Raw genomic sequence first — 21,730 nt, 5'->3', positions numbered from 1 at the left:
GTTACCAGGGCAACATGAACTTTTCAAGCTTTTGAAGAGCTGCGTATATTTTGTATTTTGTAGTGTCTGATTTTTGCAGTTTTTACTACGATAAAGAAACACTTGGCTACATTTGTAAGGATATGAAGAAAGGAAATGTAAAAGCCGCGAAGGCGGTGAGTTTTTTTCCATTCTAATTAAGCTGAATTGTCTGCTTTCTTTTGCCGTCCGCCATGTTTGTTTTCTTGCTTGGTTGCGAATACATGTGTCTTGAATGTAGTTTGCTAACAGCTGAATTTAGTATTTTCAACGATCGTGAGATTCAAATCTTTTAAAGTAATGCGTTTCTTCGGTATAGACAGCAGGACGTTTATCCGTTGGTAGAAAAATACAAATGACATAAGTTTTTCTGCAGCTTAACTGTCAAATCGTCGTTTGAGCCACTGTACATGTAAGAAGCTTGAGTTAACTTGTCATCTAAATAATTTTGTGTCCTACTTACGTCTGTAAGGTGCACACAGGGTTTAAATATTGTATTTACCCATTCATTAAATAAGTAATTACCATTTAAGACGTCTGTAGTTAATAACTTTCACAATACATGTGGGGAAGAGACAATTTGTACATGTAAATCAGAGAAGTTCTTTGTTTAATGAAAGTCTGAAAGATTCCAGACTTTGACAAAATTTGAACCTATGACCTTTGCAATACTGATGTTAAAATGGTTACCAGTCATTAGGTCCCTAAGTAGATTGGCCCTTAACCGGTAAGCCCCCAACCAGAAGTCACTTAGCCCCCATTCATGCTTAAAGAATGAAAAATAGACCATGTTTTTGACTGCTGGTTGGGTGCTAAATGGTTAGGGGCTAATCAAATTGGGAGCTAAATGACCAGACACCATTAAAAACTGAACATTTAAATTGCCTGGCCAGGTGATCAGCCAGTTTTTCAATGTCACTGCACATGTCATGATTAAGCCAGTGGCTTCAGGTACTGTAACTGGATGTTGTTAGAGCAGAGCCTTGTATCTAAGTACTAGAGAAGACTTCTTTGCCTGGGGGCAGGGGGGTACTCTCACAAAAATTGGGTGGGGGTGTGCAGTCAGCTTCCCAAAACCCTTACCCTATTTATGACCAAAATCTGCAATTTTACCTACCCTATTTATGACCAGACCAAAAGTTTGATACCCAGTTTATGACCATTGCGGCTGACACAGTTGCCCTAGACGTAATTTTTTCAAGGGCTTTTGCTTATGGTCTTATCAATAATGATGAAAAAGTAGCTTCTTCTAAACAACATACCCAATTTAAGAATAGAGTACAAAAACCACACCCTATTTAATACCAAAATGGTCACCCCCCCCCCCCCTCCCGGGCTTCTTTGCAGATCTCTTTCTTTGTATTGAACTCTTTCCCTAGTTATTATGTTCATACATGTAACAACTCTTTTTAAAGATATTTCGTACTTGCATTATTGTTTCTTACACCTGCAAATATTTTGTTTTGTGATTTGTGTTTAATTTACAAGTAATTTTTATGTGCATATAACTTACAGTATAGAATGCAAATTGAACAGTCAGCTCATAAGACTCAAAATTATAATCACAGATTGGTCTTGGCCAATTTCTGTCAAAGTCAAAAAGCTGTGAACACTTTGATTTGATTTTGACATGTCAATTGTGTAGCATCTTATTGGTGGCTACACAATCAACATGACAAAATCAAATCAGAGTGTTCATGGCTTTTTTACTTTCACAGTAACACAACCTACAGTAGTATATAAATTACCTGGATCTATATTTTTCCCTCTCTTCCTTTTCTGACCCTTTGCACTTTATGCTTGGACCATGAAATTATTGTTACATGGGAGAGGGAGAGAAACTTGGACTGCTGAAGTTCATTTAATAAGAGGTGCAGAATGTGTGATGACCTGCATATTATATCTTATCAGGATAAGAAGCCTGCGGTTACTGCTTCAAATCCGGTTGTCAAGTCAGTCAGCAAAACAGCTGCTGTTAAAGCAAAGAAAAAGGTATTGTCATAACTAACACATATTTTTCTGTTTTGATCACATTTCTGACTCATTGACTACAAAATAAAATAGGGAAAGTGTCGAGATGCAGCAAATAGGCAAAATCCATGGAAGTAGCAAATATCAACAAGAATCATCAATCAAAGTTGAGGGAAGACAAAATTTTTTATTAGCAGTTTATTAAAGCTCAATTTGGTTTTCCTGAAGACTAAACTGGTTTCACTCATGACTGAATGTAAGTTACAGGGCTGGAACAAGGATGGTACAGTGGCAAAAGTGCTGGCTTCCCACCAAATAAATGTGGCCTGGGTTCAATTTTGGCCCCTTGACATATTGTGGGTTGGGTTTGTTGTTGGTTCTCACCTTGCTCCGAGGGTTTTTCTTCAGGTTCTCTGGTTTTCCTTCTTTCTCAAAAACCAACATCTCCAAATTCCAATTCAACCAGGATAAAGCACATCAGCCTTAGATGGATTTCATGCAGGTCCTCTAAGAGGACCGCCATGAAAAGCTGCTAAGGCTGATGTCAGTGGCTTCCTCTCTAAATACTGCAATTTATTTTATTTATTTTATTTACATGTACATGTATGTTCTCAGTTCTCTGCAACAATGTCCATGTACATTGTATGCTACAACTATTGTTGGATTCCATCTTTCGTGATATCTGGCATAATTTAGGTCTGCGAGTGTTATTAGTGTCAGTCTCCAGGCGATGACTGTTACATGTAGCTCGTCCTTAAGCTTGATTATTCTGGTTATCATGAAAACCCTCATCCAATAATATACAGTAACTTACCCTTTCCTGAGTTTAAGAGTTTATGGTAATGCAATATTTAAAGTATAGTGAACGGTAAATATTGATCAAACTTTATGTGAGCAATTGTTGTATTTTCCAGGAAGATGATGACGCTACACAGATTGGAGAGGACATGGATGAGTGGATGCAGGTAGTTACAAATTAAACCTTATGGCAAACATTTCCTTGGCCTCAAATTTATTGTGTGAGCAAATTCTTAAATTTAATTAATGACATTTAATTACTGTTGGCAAATGTTGTTCTCAGAAAAACCAAAATCACAAAATTAACTTGTTACAAAAATTCAACATAGGAAAGAAACCTGAGTGGAATAAAAAATATTGGTTCATTGGTTTAAGGAATCAGTATTTATTTCAAGTTGTTAAATGCACACAACCTCAATTGCAAGCTACCACTTTTTTGCCCGAAAAATAGCTGTGATTAGTTGTCTATCACTGTGAGTCAGGGTAAACAATGTTGTTGTGCACTAGTAAATTACTACAGTGACCTAATGACATTATTGTACAATGTAAATGGTTTTGTAAAGACTGCAGGTACTTCAATGCTCTCTACTGGAAAGGACCATGTTCAGGCTTATCAGTGTTAAAATAAATTGTATTTTTAGCCAAAGCAGCTTATCAAGCCAGATGACCAACTGGAACTGACTGAGGCAGAGTTAAAGGAAGAGTTTACAAGAATTCTGACTGCTAACAACCCTCATGCCCCAAGCAACATTGTGCGATACAGCTTCAAGGTAATTTAAGAGTTTTTTTTTCTAGAAATATGACCATGCAGTCATTTACTACAGGTATGCTGTTCCAGTGTTAAGTAAGTTTTAAAGGGAAATTACTTTCGTAACAGAAATTTAGCATCAATTTTTTTAAAGACTGATAATTAAAATTACTAATTATAAATAACTAATTAAAATTAGTTATTTGTAATTTATTCAATCTCGTTTTATCTCTGATCCACAGCCTCTTAAATTGAGTAGTTTTAGACTGAAATATTCATACACTGATCTCAAAGAGGGTCACTGGAAAGGCAAGAGGGATTTTATAAACCCAATTTAAAAAAGTTAAAATTTAAAAAATACGTAATTATACAGTATACCAGATCAAAAATATCATTAATTCTATGATAAAAATAAATATTAAATAAAAATATCAGACAAAAGTGGTTATAAATATATATGTATTATGGTCATGTTTACCTAATATATATGCAACAATAATAATAAGCCATCAGACAAGGCATTAATAGGCTTAACTGCATAGCAAGAATTCCAGTCTCATTTATTTTGGGTTTTCTGTCTGGAATTTTTGGCTTTTGAGGACATTGTCCACATTGTATAAGCATGTATAGTGATTGGTTTTCAGTTGGTGACAGTTCAATAATTTTCTACTGTTCACAGTTAAATCTTTCTACTGAATCTGTCTGCAAATTCAACAAATTGGTCTTTGAACTGATTACAGCCAGTTCAAGTATTTGTAGAACTGCAACATGTTATACAGATACAAATATATTTTCACAGACATTCTGGTTCTGAATATTTTAAGATAATCTGAAGATGATCTGTAGATTAGCAGAAGATGTCATAATCTCTTATGTCTTTTTCTATGTAGCAGACTAATAAGAGAGTCTTTTCTTTTGTATCATCACATCTACTGCATGAATTATGGACTGTTCTGCTGGATATTTTGCTTTAAAAGTTTAGAACGACATTCTGTATTCTTGATATTTCCAATCTGCTATTTTCTTGTTCAAAGTGCATTGTCATTAATTAGTATAAAATTAATATATTCTGATTCTTTCCCACTTTTTGCAGGAAAAATGTTACAAGCCAACATCCAGTGTGGATCAGTTGGCAATTCACTTTGCACTTGATGGGTAGGAGCTGTTGTTTTGAACTTTTAGACCGCATTAACTTAACCTGATTTGTGAAATTTCCAGCCTCATCATATAGGATCTCAAATAAAAGATAACAGTTTGACTTCATCATCAATTCTGAGTCCTCCAACTGGGAAATGTGGTGTTACAAATGTGTTTGAAACTGTTGTCAGTCACTTTTATTACATGTATAAGAAATGTGACTAATGGTTATATTAAATAGTTGGTTACATGCAGTTATTAAAGTTTAAAAACCTTAGTTTACTCAATAAATTATTGTGCAAGTTTTGGCAACGGACTGATAGAAAATACGCTGGTATTTTTAATTTGTAATTTTAGCAATATGCTTCATAAAGATTCAGATGAAGCCAGAAGACAGCAAGCAAGGCAGGGATTGGCAGAAGGTACCTGTGATTTTCTTCTAAGATTCATGTTTTTTGTTGATATTCAAAAACTGAAATGTGATTGTAAACATAGTCTCTACAAACGTATTGATTGGTAGTCATATAATTTGAAAATAACTGCAGCATTAATGACAACTAGAGGAATATATTTGTTACCCTGTCAAATAACCCAGTTTTTAGTGTTTAATTATATTTTTTTTGGAAATGAAAGTGCTTTGTCACTATATTTTGTAGAAATAACATAGGATATAAATTTACTTTTATTAAACATTAGCTGGATACAAGCACACACTGTACGTGTAGTTGCACTAATTGGCACCTTGCACCTTGTAGTTGCACCTTTTCAGATAAACATTTATGCACATGTCTTAATTGAGGATCCGAAGTACTGAACTTCTTTAAAAAGACAGTATGATAAACATTATTTTTTATACAAATGAATATATGAAAGACCATATAAATTATTTGAACTGTGGAAAAAGATACAAATGTATGAAGACATAATTGATAATTGCAGTTATATATGTACTTGTAGACTTTACACAACTTAAGCACCTGTGAAATTAGAGCCTGAAAAAAAAAATTCACAGCTACTTAAGTTGTGTATATACATGTAACTGCGATGATCAATCATGTCTTTTTTATGTTGCTAAAGATTACTATTTAATATTATAAATAATTATTTTAACCTAACTTGGTGTTATTCTTACACAATAAACCAACAAGGCTTTGATGACTTCTTGAGACCAGTGAGCTCTTTTTGTGAGTAATGCTCTGCATTGTTTCTCAACTGCATGACTGGCATGATAATAACTGCATCTCAGAAAATAAATGATAATTTATTGATGTTAAAATAAATTAATATAATATTACCTTTTGGGTAATAAATAATCATAAATTTAAATTTAATGTAGATTTATTCTCAGATGATTTATTGATAATAGTAATGTATAAAAAGCTATTTCAAGTACATAGTTACATTTGTACACTAGACTTAAAGGAGTCGATGTTGTTTATTTCCACGATGGGACAAAATTAAATCAATAGTGTTGAACTACATTGTACATTTTAAAATCATCTAAATAAAACACATGTATGCCATTAGATTTAGTTATGAAATGCATTATTTTAATTTTCCTACTAGTATTATAATTGATATTTCAGCTAGTGTTAATAATGATTTTAAAAAGAAATAAAATACACGTCATATAAAATTGATTGTCTTCTTAAAATTACTTAATTAGTAACAGTCTTTTTTTGTTTAGAGAGAGGAGTTTTTTCAATAATTGATTGGCAATTGAATATTCTTGTGGTTATAAATTAATTTTGCTTATTGTGTAAAATCAAATAGTTATCACTGAACTTACAAATTTCGTATGCAATTTTTGTTCCTATGTGATGAGTCTTACACTACTTAATATTGACATCCGTTCATTTGATATTCATGATACTCATCGTCAATGTAACATGAGACTAATTTACCAGCTAATAGGTCAGGCAGTGCTGCAACAATACGCAGTCACAGTAGATTACCCACTCAATGTTGTGGAGTCTTTTAGTTTCTCTTGATCTGATTTTTCTAATGCTTGTTCTGTATATATTGTTTTTGTAACAGACATGTCACCTCTCACCTTAATTTAATTTCGCTTTTGAAATCGGCATTTATTTCAATCTGTATTTCTCTATTATTTATTTGTTTATGTCCCTTTTTAAAATCATTAACACTGTTGCTGTTGGTTCTGAATGGAACGAATGATGGTTGACTAGTAACTGTAGCCTACATGATGTATACTGTATTGACTTAATAATAATGAGTAGGGGGATTTTCCAACGAAGGAGCAGGGCTTATTAAAAATGTAAATTATGTCAAAAATTATTTCAAATATAGACATTTTTGTCGAAATTGTATTAACTGATAAACGCCTGGTCTTGACAGCTGATCATGATGCTAGTGAAGCGGGAGAAGAGGAAGACAAAGAAAATAAAGCAGAAGCAGTAGAGGTAAATTATTGATTATTGTTTATATAGTATCTAGACCTTTTTTCTGGTTCTTATTCCTCAAACTCATCACCAGTAATTGAGGTTGCTAGTTGCTTTTCTAAACTGAGCTCTCCTGGTTGAAGAGCCTCATATTCAGTCATACATGTACAAGTGAGATTTATTGGCATGTGGCCGCACTGACATTTCAACCTCTTATTGTAGACCAGATTGGATTTGCCAATACTTTGGATTAGCATAAAACAAAGGTCCAGCCTGCTGATGTAAAATAAGTGCCAAAAATAACATTAAAAATTATTGAGTGATCAGTTTGCAACTATCTTGTTTCAGGAAAAAGCAGCAGAAGAGGTTCGACCTGACTCATCTGCATCTGTGGGTGGAAAGGGTGATTCAAAGTTAACAAACCAGTTTAATTTCAGTGAGAGAGCGTCACAGACTTACAACAATCCTTACAGGGTAAGTAACAATTGTGTGCTTAAAAACAGTATTAAAATCATGCATGGTGCTGTGGTGACCTTATAGTTAGCATGCTGAATTCCAGATTGAGTTGTCCAGGTTGAAGCTCCCACTGGAGTCATTGCATTGACTGTTCAAAGTCAAGACACCTTAATCTCACAGTGCCTCTCCCCACCCAGGTGCACTGTATATACATGTAAATGGGTACCACTAAACTAAAGGCTGGGAGGTAACCCTGTCATGGACTAGCATCCCATCCAGGGAAGAGTAGAAATACTCCTATTCACTTAGTGCTGCCAAAACCAACATAAACTCTGTCTGTATGGGGCAGTTAATTGGCTTGATGCAGACTTTACCTTAGTTCCTTATTAAAAAGTCAGCGAAACAAGCTAAGTGTCTGTCTGTTTCAGTTTATATTGAAAACTTCAATTGGACCTTGCAGGAAGTTAATTGTAGTGCTCCTTTTCATAGTGGATCAGTTTGCTGTTTTATTGTTATAATGGCTACATGTAGAAAGTAAGTTTTATTTAGCTTACAGAACTTGTGTTATTTAGCTCATATTTGTGTATTTATAGGAACGTGGTACTTCAACTGAACCTCCACCTAGAGCAAACTTTTCGGCCACTGCTAATCAGGTCAGTGATGATCATACTGCTGACGTTTAATTTTTTAACTTACCATTGAATATTTAATATGCCTAATATCATAATAATTAGCAGTTAGGTCAAACTTTAGTTTATTTCTAAAGACATATTTTTGTATTAGGCTGATAAATATGTTTATTTAGACTCTATTTGACTAATAATTTGACCAGACTAATAACGTTTACTGATTAGTATTTTTACTAATACAATGTAGTTTTTATTAGACTTACAGATCTGCTAGACTAGTAATATCACCGCTGTAATAGTTTTTCAAGAAATAAAAATATATAGCTATGTCAGACTGTCTAGGAAAATGAAATTTTTTAACCTAATTATTATTAACATTAGTTCAGTCATACTGTAAAATTATTTTGTCAACCCATTTAACTTTCTTTGAGTAATAAAATATCACCAGGCTTAGGAACTAAGTCTGTTAAAATCAAATTATCTTCAAGTTATTATTGAGTTAAGGTTTTAATTTTATAAATTCAGCAGTCTTATTACACTTACATGTATAATCTTTCCAACCAATACTTCCCGTGTTGTGTGTGCTTAGACTACTAGGACATCACACATACTGTAATTTAATTTATGTAATTGTCTTTGTCTGAACAGTGGGAAATTTACGATGCTTATGTTGAGGACCTACAGAAACAGGTGATAGTGATACTTATTAGAAAGATGTGGATGCGTAGCTTTTGCTTTGTTGCAAATGGTGTTCAACATTCATTTTAATGGCATGGAATGATTGCTGTTATGTTAGAAAGAAATACTTCCATTAGGAATTTGTTTAATACAGTATAGTCGCAGTTACACAGGAAATGTCCTTCAGTTCATGCAACAAGCAATGCTTTTAACTCTAATGAGACATATGTAATGCATGAGAACCCAAAGAAAATTTTGTGAGAAATTCCATGTTGCATAATTATGCTTTTGGCAAATGTTGAAAGCATTCAATCCAAACGCAAAACTAAAACTTTGTATGTTTAATTCTGTCTAACATGTATTTAATCTATCTTTAGCCTGATTATTGTTAGCTATTGCACAATGTTATTAAATTTAATAGGTTTGTTCTGTATTTTTCTACAAAATTTGTAAAGTAGAGGTCCTTCTTTGTCTTACGTCATTTAGCTATGTATTTGAGACTCTCAAACTCATGCTGAGGAAGAATCTCTTTGTTAATTCCATCATTTAGGAAAAACTAAAAGAAAAGGAAAGCAGAAAGACACAAACATTCAAGAAAGATGATGACAGAAAGAAAAAACTCATGCAGGTTGAAGTGCAGGTTGGTCAAGCTCTGTGATAGGATAGCTCCCAGTAATGCGTGTGAAGTTTGTTCATGGCAATAGAGTCAATTGGCATCTGCGGTGCAAGAAATTTTCCGACCTCTTTTATGATGTCTGTCAAGTTTTCCATGTCTATCAAGTTGCTATCCAGGCTTTTTGTATGTCTGAAAATTGCAATAGCCGATGCTTTGAGTATCTGTAAGTAAAATTACCCTAAATGTGGTTTTCTAGGTTACCATGGTGTAACTACCCTCTGTATTGGGTTGGGACTGAGCAGTTTCATTCCCTGAGCTATTTACCTGTTGGATTTTTATCACCAGGGTGATGATATTTCAAGGATTGCCAAGCCGTGTAAGATAGTTGAAAGAATGGTCAACCAGAACACATATGATGACATCGCACAAGGTTTGTAACAATGGGTCTCTATCTACCTAACAACTACATCATGAGCTCGAGATTTCTATGAGGTGATAGTTGATGAGGCCAAAGGCCAAATTAACTATCACCTCATAGAAATTGAGGCTGAATAATCGAATTGTTTTAGTAGAATTCCAACTAAAATTTCTTTCGAATGACGATTTCCAATTGTTTCGCTATGTAGTATCAAACTTCAAGCTTTAGAAAAATTGCGCGGACTGGATTGTCATTTTAAATTTGCAGCTGTGTACGTGTGGATCAGTATTTTCAGCAATTCAAAAACTCACTGTGATTGCCCTTCTTTTAGTCTTCTCAGGGACTTAATCATCCGTTTGCTTCTAAATTTTCCACCGAAACTTTGGTAAAAGGAGAAAATGTCGCCATTTTGAAGACGACATTCTGCCACTGCACACAAATGGCTGATAGTGTACGATAGCTCAGCCAATTAGATTGCAGCATTTGCATTAGTATATTAGTAGATTCCTGTACTAGTTAAGCCCCGGCCAAACGATCGCAACAATTCAATGAAACATATCACAACATCTTTGCACGCACCAAGCTGCGCGCGTTTGGCCACCCTATTGCGACATGTTGCGTGTTGTTGGCACAAGTTTGAAAATGGTCAAATTTTCCATCCAACATTTGTGGATGTTGCCTGATGTTGTACTCGTTTGGCCGGGTTCCTGCAACAGTGTTGCACTAAGGCATGCGCACTGTACGATTTGCAACACCCAACATGCCGCAACACGTCACAACAGAGTGGCCAAACGCGCGCCTATGTTGCACCCAACAATACTGCGATAAGAAGACATGATTGATCATCGCAGTTATATACACAACTTAAGCCCTGGTCAAAGGATCGCAACACTTCAATGCAACATATCGCAACATGTTGCACGCGTTTGACCACCATATTACGACGTGTTGTGACATGTTGCGAGACATTGAATGTTGTTGGTTAAAGTTTGAAAATGGTCAAATCTGAGCCAACAACGCCCAACATGTCACAACACGTCGCAACAGAATGGCCAAACGCGCGCAACATGTTGCGCCCAACAATGTTGCGATATGTTGTGTTGAAATGTTGCGATCGTTTGGCCGGGGCTTTATAGTTATATCTCGTTCGCCAAACCAGTGTAATCACTCTGGCCAGTCACAAAGGACACAAACAATCCAATGAGCCAATCAAAACTCGTAGTAAATACTTGAAGCCGGCGCAAAGCGCAGAAAAACGTGATCAAGCGAGTCCTGATTGGTTCTGGTTTTACTTCCGATTGAATCAAAAGTGTAGTGTGTTTTTTTAAGCCAATCGTGAAGCGTAAAAATGCAAACCAATTACTTTTCGACATTCAAGTGAATAACCGCTCTATGGCCAAAGCTCAGAATTTTTTCATTACACGTGTTTCATATAAAATGACCTGTTCCTATCATTTTGCTTTTTGTTAGATTTCAAATATTGGGAGGATGCTGCTGACGAGTTTAAAGACCAAGAGGGCACTCTGCTACCGCTGTGGAAATTCTCTTGTGAGAAATCAAAAAGAATGTCTGTTACCACTCTTTGCTGGTATGTATAGGAGATGTTCCCTTTCAAAACTTGCAGAATTTACAGGTGGTAAAAGAGCTAATGAGCTCGTGTATTCTTTGTTAAAGTTTGGCTTTTTAAACCTGCGTCACTTCTGATCTGATTTGAAGCCTGTCTACTCCATTTCGGAGCATGGGCCACTGGAAAAACATTCCAGGCGGCAATGATCGTGTGGTGTTTTTGAGAAAGAATCGATGTGGTAGACTTTCGTTGTTAGTGGCTTTCCCTGCCTTTTAAGCTCCTTCAGATTCCTTCATCACAGTTGGTGTTTCTTCGGTGCTTCGTCTGTGTTTCTGCAATAATGATTTTTTTTTCTAGCTGGGGTTGTAAGCCCCACGCCAAACCCCCATAAGCCCGGAGAGCCGGTGTATTTTCTGTGATGGTTTATCCCCTTAGCTAACCACGGGTTCTGGTTATTAAGGTACCTGAGTCTCGCCTTTCACCATTGCCACTCAGCTGCAGCACTTAGTAGTACATCACTGGAGTTACCACCAGGATGCGTGACATCTGTTTTGACTGCAAAATTTCTCAAATTATGAAGCACACCAGGTGGCACCAGCCCGCTTCACCGACACCCATTAGCAGGCTTCCCACTCCTGAATCTGCGTCACTTAATAATTATTTGTTACATCGGCTCAAAATTCCGGAGACAGTAAATCGTACCACGCCCTTTTAGTATTCAAAGTTGGTATTTTAATTTGTTGCTCGATCAGAGAGTGCGTTGCTCACACTTTGACACCCTAGAACAAGTTGCATAACATCTCACTTATGCGAACATCCAGTATTTATCACCCTCTGAATACAAGAGTTGATCAAGCCATTTATTTTGCTTATATTTTAGGAGTTCCAAGTACCACGACTTGTTTGGAGTTGGACACGGATCTTGTGAGTTTTCATCGATATTTTCTTATGAAAGCCTATTGCTTTACCACAGCATTATCAATGAAATTTACTTAACAAAATTCTCTAACAGTATGATCAGAGCAAACCTCATCCCTTTTCATTTTGCACTGTCTAATTGCGAAATTACACAGATTCCAAGTTGTGATATGTTTATCGAATAGACTTTTTCGCTTGGGCGGTTTGTTGTCCCATTACAGACCACGTGATATTCTCTAGAGAATTGTTCTTTTATCCATCTAAAAATTATTTATTCATATACGCGCAACTATTTGAAAATTTGAAAGGAAGAATTCCCAAGAGTATCATCACATGGTCTGAAATGGGGCAACAAACCACCCAGTCGAAAAAGGTCTATTGATAGGATAATTCTATTTTCAGTGCAAAGAATCGATTGGTTAACCTGTGTTCGATTTTGTTTGTAGATGACTTTTTAAAGCAAAGTAATGGAATGGTTACCATGTATACACTGAAGAATCCTTCATTTCCTGAGTAAGTGTTCAATTTGACCTTCTGAATTCCACTTTATTCATAACTTAAATGACTGAATTATCATTAAAAAGATTCTTCTCGTGTTTCGTCATACGTATGGTTCAGCCCCCAATAGTTTGCTTAGCGGTCTAACTCAAAACCTCCGCTTTACTTCACTTTTCAATGCCTTGAGGAAGCGTAAAGTGTAGGAAGAAACATTTCAAAAACGGCAGCGCAAAGCCAAACAACGAAGCCGTAAAACTTAAGGAGCTCAGTTACGGTAATTAAGTTATTTTGTCCACGTACAAAATTACCTAAATTGAAGGAAACCTGAAAATAGTAGTTTACAATAGAAATATGCAAAAAAAACAATAATAAAGAACTGTATAGGAACAAGGATGTTGAAGAGTGGAGAAGATTTACATGGATTACAAACAACCACCTTGAAAACTTTGGGCTAAACTTTTTAAGATACGTAAACCGTGCTGCAGCTGCCTAATTCTCCCTTGACTTTAACCTTTTCGCTTGAAAGATGTCAGAAATCTGGCAGCTGCAGTTTGGCAAAAGTCGCCAATGTTTGCACTCTTGCGTTATTGAAATTGAGTCGTGAATTTGTTTTGTGTTGTATCAGGTACATATGTGAAACAGAGAGTGGAGTGATGTGCGTGGATTTTCATCCTGAACATCCTAATTACATCGCAGTTGGGTTTTACGATGGTAAGTGTCCATGCTCAAGACGTTTTGCTCAATTTACATACACTTTGTTCTTTGTAATTAATAACTTGAGGAAGTTTCGTTTGGTTTAAAGAGCTCCACACTACGCCGGAGAAATTTGAAAATACGGTTAAGCCTACCGTGCGTTTTCGTGTGGGCGGAAAACATTTTAGGCTCGATTATTAGCCGCTGTTCTGGAAAGGAGCCCGCGCTCCTCCCCCGAACCTCTCTTCTCGGGGAGGAACGTAGACCGGACTCGAGAAAGCGGCGGAAATCGAGCCTAAAAACATTTTGAAACGAGACTTTTCGAAAACTATGAGACCACGATAATTATGTGATTTCCCTTCCCGAGTTTTCTTCAAACACAAATCCAAACTGTTCGGTTGTTGTTGCGTTTTCAAATTTCTCCGGTTTAGTGTAAACGAACAATATTTCACGCGTTTTCAGAGTGAAAACGCCGTTTTCAAATTTCTCAGGCCTCGTGTGGACAGAGTGCCTTAGATATACTTATTTCTTTGCAATTAATTACCCCAGAAGGTGTCGTTTGGTTTAAGGTAAAACCATAAGAACAGGAGGAGAACATGAGGAAAAACTAACTTTGCATTATAGGTTCTTCTTGCTTTTCATGCTCTTGGTGCATCAAGTCAGTTTTGTTCTTAACAGTTTCGACTGTTATAGTCCTCCGAATATCTCATGTCTCATAGCTTGGTTGCTTTGTTGCTTAACAAGAGAGCGTTTAACCAAGGGGAAACGTAGGGAGGTATATTAGTGGTGGAGAGCGCGTTAACACCTATATTCTGACTGGTTGGAGTCTGTGTACCAAGTCTTATCGACCCTAACAGAGATCAGCAAACGGAAACAAAACATCTGTTAAAATCATTCAATGAAGTTTCTTTGCTTTATTTGCAGGAAGTGTTGGAGTGTATGTAGTTGTTCAACACGCAAACAAGATTGAGCTGATGTACCGATCAACAGCTAAGACAGGCAAACACACAGATCCAGTCTGGCAGGTGAGGAGCTATCTAGGGCATCAAATTAACAACAGAATTTTACTCACAAGTGTTTGCGCATTTTTTTATTAAGATCTTAATTTGCTGATTTTTTGGAAGCGCGCTTTTTGTTGTTGTTGATCACTTCCCTACTAACTATTTTCATTTACACGTTTTTTATTCCATGTTAGGTAAAATGGCAAAAAGATGATCTGGATAACAATATGAACTTCTTCTCAGTGTCCTCCGATGGCCGGATAACGCAATGGACAATTGTGAAGGTAAACGCAATGGATTGTTGAAGAACTTCAACCATTGGAAGTACTGATGTAATTGTCCGATTTTTCACTAATCGTTCGTTTTGTTTCCTTCTGTGTAGAGTGAGCTGAGATACACAGATATCATTACACTGAAGCAGGGGAATACAACTGAAGGAGAAGGCGACAACACACAGCTGCCAAGTTTAGGTACTAACTGAGTTTCTTAAGAGACGTTTTGACTTTTTTTTAAAGGAGCAGGGATGGCGCAGTGATGAGAGCGCTCCCCTCCCACCAATGTGGCCTGGGTTCGATTCCGGCCCAGTGCCATATGTGGGTTGAGTTTGCTCTTGGTTCTTGCCTTTCTCCGAGGGTTTTTCTCCAAGTTCTTTGTTTTCCTCCCTCCACCAAAGCCAACATTTCCAAGTTCCAATTCGACCAGGATAGAGGACCTGCATGAAAACCAGCGAAGGCTGATGTGGCTTCCTCTCTAAATATTGTGATTTATTTATTGATTGATTGTTTGACTGAGTGAGTGAGTGAGTGAGTGACTGACTGTCTGACTGTCTGTCTGACTGACTGATTGTCTGTCTGTCTGGCTGGCTGGCTGTCTGTCTGGCTGTCTGTCTGACTGACAGACTGACAGATTGATTGATTGATTTGTTGTTTTACTGGTTATAAGTTTTTCCACTTTGACAAATCTGTCTATTTTTTTGCAGGATGTGGTACAGCATTCGATTTTCATAAAACAATGGACTACATGTTTCTTGTTGGTGAGTAGATTGTTAGTCAAACTCTTGTGTTTTTTGTAGTATTTTGCTCTGTGCTTTTGCTAGAACGTGTCGGAATAGTTCATATCTCTTTATACATGTAGGTTTTCCTCCTTTAACTGACCAATCAAAACCTAAGCTAGCACAGGAGGCAGTGACGTCAGCAGTTGCACGTGCGGTACAGATATGACGTCAGTAGCAACACGTGCGGTACAGATGTGATGTCAGTAGCTGCACGTGCGGTCCAGATACGTTATCTGATTTGCTAAAAATGCGTTAAAATGACTAAGAAACATCAACTTGTCAAGATTCATTATGTTAATTTTTTTTTATTAACTTTCATCCTCCTTGCAAAATGTCATGTTTAAACTTTTTTTCTACGTTCCTTTTTAACAGGCACAGAAGAAGGAAAGATTCATAAGTGCTCCAAAACATATTCAAGCCAGTTCCTTGAAACTTATGATGTAGGTATCTTTCGTTAAGAAATAGAAAACATGTACTGTGTTTCTATGGAGTTTTAGTATAAATCTACTAGCGTTCCATCACGAATGCCGTTCTCTGATTGGCTACGCTACTCACTATCTGTTCTGTGATAGATAGTGAGTAACGTAGCAGTGTGCCCTTGTTAACAAAATGACGGCCGCTTCTTGGCGTTTTCGAAGTGTCTGTGAAGAGGATCTAGATAAAGTTTTGAACGACTAGTGGATTTGTACTAAAACAGTTAGATTATTCGCTCTCGATTGCTACGCGTGATAGTTGACTCGGGCTGCGCCCTCGTCAACTATCACGCGATAGAAATCTCGAGCTCATAATCTAATTGTTTAATAGAAACGCGAGTGGAAGTTTGGGAGAACAAGAAATGCTGTGGGAACACGAGCCGCAGACACTTGATATTTGCTCACAGTTCTAATGAAAGCACGGTCCAGTCCTTGAAGTTTCCATTTCCCTGCCTTACGTTCAAATCCTATGTAAAGCGAGGAAAGCCAAAGGGAGAGTTTAGGAATGAAATAATGAAAGCGTCAAACGTTTCCTCAAATTATGGGGAAAAAATCTTAATTGACCACTCCCCCAATGGGGCTTTTCAGGGCTAATGGAACCAAATTTAAACGTCTTTAAACTCAGAGCAACTTCTTCAAACAAATGGTGGAACTCAAGCTAAATTTGAACACGCGAGCTTCACGCTGAACAAATGTGTTTATATTGTAATCCATTTTCATTCTTTCCATCGTAATTTATCCTCGTTACTTCCTAATGGAGTTCTATCATTTTTTGGCTACTCAGTACTGTAAACCAAACCATAAGTGCTGCATATTCCTGTACTCTGGACATTTTTTCAGCTTCTCAGAACCATACCGAAGGTGGAAAGCACCTGATTCCGTTTATTGTTATTCAAACGTCTGATATTTTTCATCCTGCCGAATCTCTCCGCCTTTCCCTCGTTGGTTTTCTCTCTCTTTTTTTTTTCTCGAAACAACCTGTTTTTTCCAGTCTAAGGTGAGTTCGTTTTCTTTACAGGCTCATCACATGGCGGTTTACTCTGTCAAATGGAATCATTTTCACCCGAAGATCTTCATCTCGTGTAGCGCAGATTGGACAGTGAAGATTTGGGATCACCATTACCTGTAAGAGATCATGATTGAACTCGAAACTAAAAGGCCTGAGGCTTTGTTGGGGCCATAGCGTGACGCAAGTTTTGTTCTCAGCTCCGTTGCGTTACACACACATGACTCTAAGAACTCACAAGACGTCACGATTCTTAATTTGATCTTTTCAAGCGTACTAAACATATTGCCTTGTAAATGAAGAAGTGTTTTTCTTTTAAACGGTTCTCTAGCGTTTCAGTCCAGTTTCCTATTTAGTATTAGGAACCTGACCTGAATCGTCATGAAGCCATTTTGATTGGATCTCAATTTCCAAGATTTTCCTTACAGTATCAATTCGCTGTTGAGCAGCTAGGTCACGGCAAAAAAGAAATTATTTACAGGAGAATGTTATCTTAATGTACTATCAAATTCTCTGAACTGTCGTGAAGGGAAATGTGTGACAGTCTGAGAGGAGAACTGATATATTTATATTATATTGCTAAATCATCGCTACCTTTACTACTGGCGAGTAAATCAGAACAATACAACGTGTTTCAGTGTAATATGTAACATTGAATCTGTTTATTTTTGTGTAGGGAGCCCATGTTTACATTTGATTTGAACAGCTCTGTTGGTGATGTGGCATGGGCGCCATACGCTTCCACGGTGTTTGCAGCTTGTACGACGGATGGCCGGGTAAGACACGAGACCACTTAATTTTATCACTCCTGCAGGCGCTGTGGCCTCAAGGTTAATGCGCAGGAATCTGGATCGAGTGGTCTGGGTTCGAGCCCTGGCTGGGGACATTGTGTTGTGTTCTTGGGCAAGATACTTTACTCTCACAGTGCCTCTCTCCACCTAGGTGTATAAATGAGTACAGGCAAATTTAATGCTGGAGAAAAGGGGGGCGGGAGTATTCTGCAATGGACTAGCATCCCATCCAGTGAGAAGTAGAAATACTCCTAGTCACTTCATGTTACAGAAAACTGGGATAAACTCCGGCTGTATGGGCCTCTGGCTTGACGTATACTTTACTGGTAACAAACCGCACTAGTTTCGTAGTAAAATTAAAGATGTATAATAGGGCTATACTTTCCCTTTTTCATCAGTGCAACAATTTGTATTACGTTTACCAACCGGCTGTGAATATATCAAAAATCCTCATTACATGCGTAAATTATTTGACGGGAAATTGCCTTTGTTGCAGGTGTATGTGTATGATCTGAACGTCAACAAGTATGAGCCGCTATGCGAGCAATCAGGTGAGTTCAATAACAGTTGTTTTAGTGACATTTGACAGTGATTGATTTTTGTCATCTTTATGTTGGTTTTCTATCGCGTCGCTCGAAAACCAGAGCAGTCACGCGTCAATCAATTGCAGATGTCACCATTGATTTGCCCTTTGATTGGCTGTCTCTTGCGAAAACCCAACATAAAGAGCTCTGAACAGCTTTGAAAAGTTAAGCAATCATTGGCGTATGTCGGAACAGTTTGAAAAAATGTTGAGTTAAGTCTAAGTGACAGTATTTTAGGAGTCGCCAATTTTGTGTTGCTCGTGCAAGAAAACTATCGCTTGTTTAGGAGTATACAGGGCGTGGTCGTTTCTAATGCTGTCTTTTATTTGCCAAGAAATTTAACTTACAATTTTATTTCTGTTCACAGTTGCTAATAAGAAAAGAACGAAGCTAACTCACTTGGCGTTTAACCCTGAATACCCGGTGCTTATTGTTGGAGATGATAGGTAAGTCTTCTGAATACAGACTTGCTAGTAATGTGTAATTCTGAAAAGAAGGCTAGATCAAACGAGACCCAGGCAAGGTAATTTAATGTATGAGTAAATAAATTAGTATAATTATCATTTCAGGGGTTACGTGACGTCTTTGAAGTTATCACCAAATCTTAGAAAAGCAACACAGCCTAAGGTAAGTTGAGTTAAGACAAACTTTAGTAGGCAGTGCACGAGGATTATTTGAATCCGCTGGGGAAAATGGTGGGATATGATCTCTCGTGTTTTGCAAATAAAACACCTTAAAAACTGTATCATTGGATAATGCAATTCGAGAGTTTTCATTGGCTTAGCTGTCATGGGTTATGAGCCATTATACCGTGTTCTACAAATATGGTAAGCGCACGCGTGATTTTTGTGGGCTTCAGTCTAGTTTTCCACATTTTGGGGGCGTCTTTAATAAAACAATTATTCAACTCGCGCTTGTTAGATGTGAGATGATTATAGCCAACTCCGCGCTACGCTCATTGGTTATCTACGCGCTTGTTGGCTATCTACAATCTCATATCCAACGCGCATTCGTGGAATAGTTGTTAAATAGATACACAATACAGCCAATATACCACTCTACTAAAGTCTTAAAATCTCCTGCTCTTGCATTCAAAAGGTCATTCTTGCATTCAAAAGTTCGTTCTCATGTTCTTACCACTGTATTCTAACAACAGATGTAACAGCAGTTTAATGACTATCATTTTGGGGAGTCATTGGGTGAGAGTCTTCCAGTCAGCAACGCTTTTTAACTAACAGATAACAGCTTTGTGTTGAGATAAAACCTGGTATCACTATTTGATCTGATTATGTTTAGATTGCAATCGTCGTCTTACTTTTTCCCGTCATAACGCTTTCTTTACATGACCACGTTTTGCCTGTGTTTTTTGTTGTTTCTTTCTTAACGTTAACTCCTTGAGAATGCGCTCTGACTGAGCATGGGAGACGCAAGACCTAGTTTAGAATGGTCTGGGTTCGAGTCCTGGCCAGGGCCATTGTGTTGTGTTCTTGGGCAAGACACTTTGCTCTCACAGTGCCTCACTTCACCCAGGTGTATAAATTATTACTGGCATGGGAAGTCGTTTGGAAACATGACAAAAAGCTAGCAAGTACCCTGCGATGGACTAGCATCCCATCCAGGGGGAATAGAGTTACTCTTAGTTGCTTCATTCTATGAAGTCGGACCTTTATTGCAAGGGCTTGAAACCACTATGTCCCATTAAAAATCTTCGTTTTCCCCTCCGAGTGGGCACTCAATTGACATGTTCTTACTAACGTACTAATATCTCAAGATATCACTGTAAACACATGGATTCTGCACGATAACAAACTTGTTGCTAATGTTCTCACTCACTGTGTTACTGATTCGTTCTTTTAAGGAGGAAGTTCCTATTCTTGTACTCACACAAGCTCTGGATTCTGATGACGAGTCATTATCATCATCGCCGCCTCCTGCGATTGTCTTCTCTCCCGTATGGCTTCTCTCTCTCTCTGCTTTCATTTCTTCTCTCTCAAGCTTAAATTCTTTGCACTTAACCGCGCTGTTTGCTCGTCTGTCAACTGCTGAAGTGCCTTTCATTCAATTCTCGGTTCCATGACGCTTGAAGCCCCAAGAACGATCAGGGTCGAATTTCCTCTCACACTACACTACATATACATTGCATATAATCAATTGATGAGATTACAGAAAATCATCAACCATGATACATAATTGTGATGGACCACTAAATTCTCAAACCAAATTTCAATAGAAATGTATTGCAAACGGTAAGGAGAGTTAATATTTTAAGTTTAGGATAGCTCAGTTGGCCTCTTAAAAATCTTCCTTATCCTGAGGCAAATGCATTAATAATTCAAGTTTTGCACTCTCCTGCACGTAACAGATTGCTTCTTCTAACATGCTTTGAATGTTTTTCTTTTATACATTTACTAATAATTTCTTTTCCGCTGTTGTCTTCTTTTCATATTCATATTCACTTTCATTATTCATGCTGCGAAACATTTTCAAGCAATCAGGTTTGAGGTCTTTGTCACGGGACTCTTTAAACCAATTATTTCGAGCCTTTAACAACACGTGGCTTGGTGCAAGCGTCCCCTCTTTCGCGCTATTTTTTAGCTACCAATCCACTTATTTTTGACATGCCTAGTTACATAAAGTAGGTTTCAGAAGTTTTGTTACTGCATCTGATAATTTTTTTTTTGTATTTGATTCAGGAGAAAGCCAAGGGACCCGAAAACGAAATGGCCAAAATGGAGAAGTTACTGAGTCTTGTCAGGGAACCCTCGGCTAAGAACTGAATGCATAATATGCTACATAGCATCAGGACGAAAAATATTTCTTACATACACGAAGACATAAATAACTCAGTGTTCACACGACAGATTCCGTGCGTTGTAAAAACCCTTTTTTTCGTGGGAGAATGTTGTAGCAGCTTATGCTTTGAATGTTTTGAATCGACTATAGTTTTACCCATTCTTTTCTTTGCTTGAGTTAGTTCTTTGTCGCTTTTTCGTTTCCATTTTTTGTTTTTGTTCGCCGTTTTTTCGCGTGGTATTCATGAACCAAGCAAAGAGGAAATGGATTATATCTCCTAATTGTAAATATATTTTAATGTGGTACATGTGGATTCCAGTTGGAAGTCGCGAGGAGTATTCAAGGTATCGCCATGCGTGGTGCTAATCCGTTTTTCAAAAAAGACACATTGTCAAATAAACAATGTTTTATTCTCTTTTTGCGTTGTTCTTTATTTTCGTGTCATGAAATTTTTTTTATCAAGAACGTAGATGTCAAACTA

At 37.2% G+C, this 21,730-nt stretch overlaps 1 protein-coding gene across 1 annotated transcript; it reads left to right on the top strand.

Moving 5' to 3' along the window:
- The first annotated feature begins 17 nt into the window (after positions 1-17).
- Positions 18-21,675, top strand: LOC145463361 (dynein intermediate chain 2, ciliary-like). Its single transcript, XM_081447115.1, has 27 exons — positions 18-155; positions 1,930-2,010; positions 2,904-2,954; positions 3,429-3,557; positions 4,629-4,690; positions 5,030-5,094; positions 7,031-7,095; positions 7,423-7,548; positions 8,124-8,183; positions 8,808-8,849; positions 9,388-9,477; positions 9,799-9,883; positions 11,342-11,459; positions 12,319-12,362; positions 12,803-12,869; positions 13,480-13,565; positions 14,472-14,572; positions 14,743-14,832; positions 14,931-15,018; positions 15,528-15,581; positions 15,975-16,042; positions 17,094-17,200; positions 17,758-17,857; positions 18,369-18,423; positions 18,824-18,902; positions 19,026-19,083; positions 21,150-21,675. The coding sequence occupies exons 1-27, from the start codon at positions 123-125 to the stop codon at positions 21,231-21,233; spliced, it is 2,088 nt and encodes a 695-aa protein (XP_081303241.1). The 5' UTR covers positions 18-122; the 3' UTR covers positions 21,234-21,675.
- The last annotated feature ends 55 nt before the right edge of the window (positions 21,676-21,730 follow it).

This window comes from Orbicella franksi, chromosome 1 (assembly GCF_964199315.1).
Source record: "Orbicella franksi chromosome 1, jaOrbFran1.1, whole genome shotgun sequence".
Lineage (NCBI taxonomy): Eukaryota > Metazoa > Cnidaria > Anthozoa > Scleractinia > Merulinidae > Orbicella > Orbicella franksi.
Note: the sequence above shows the minus strand (reverse complement) of the source record. Positions and strands in the feature narration are given on the sequence as shown.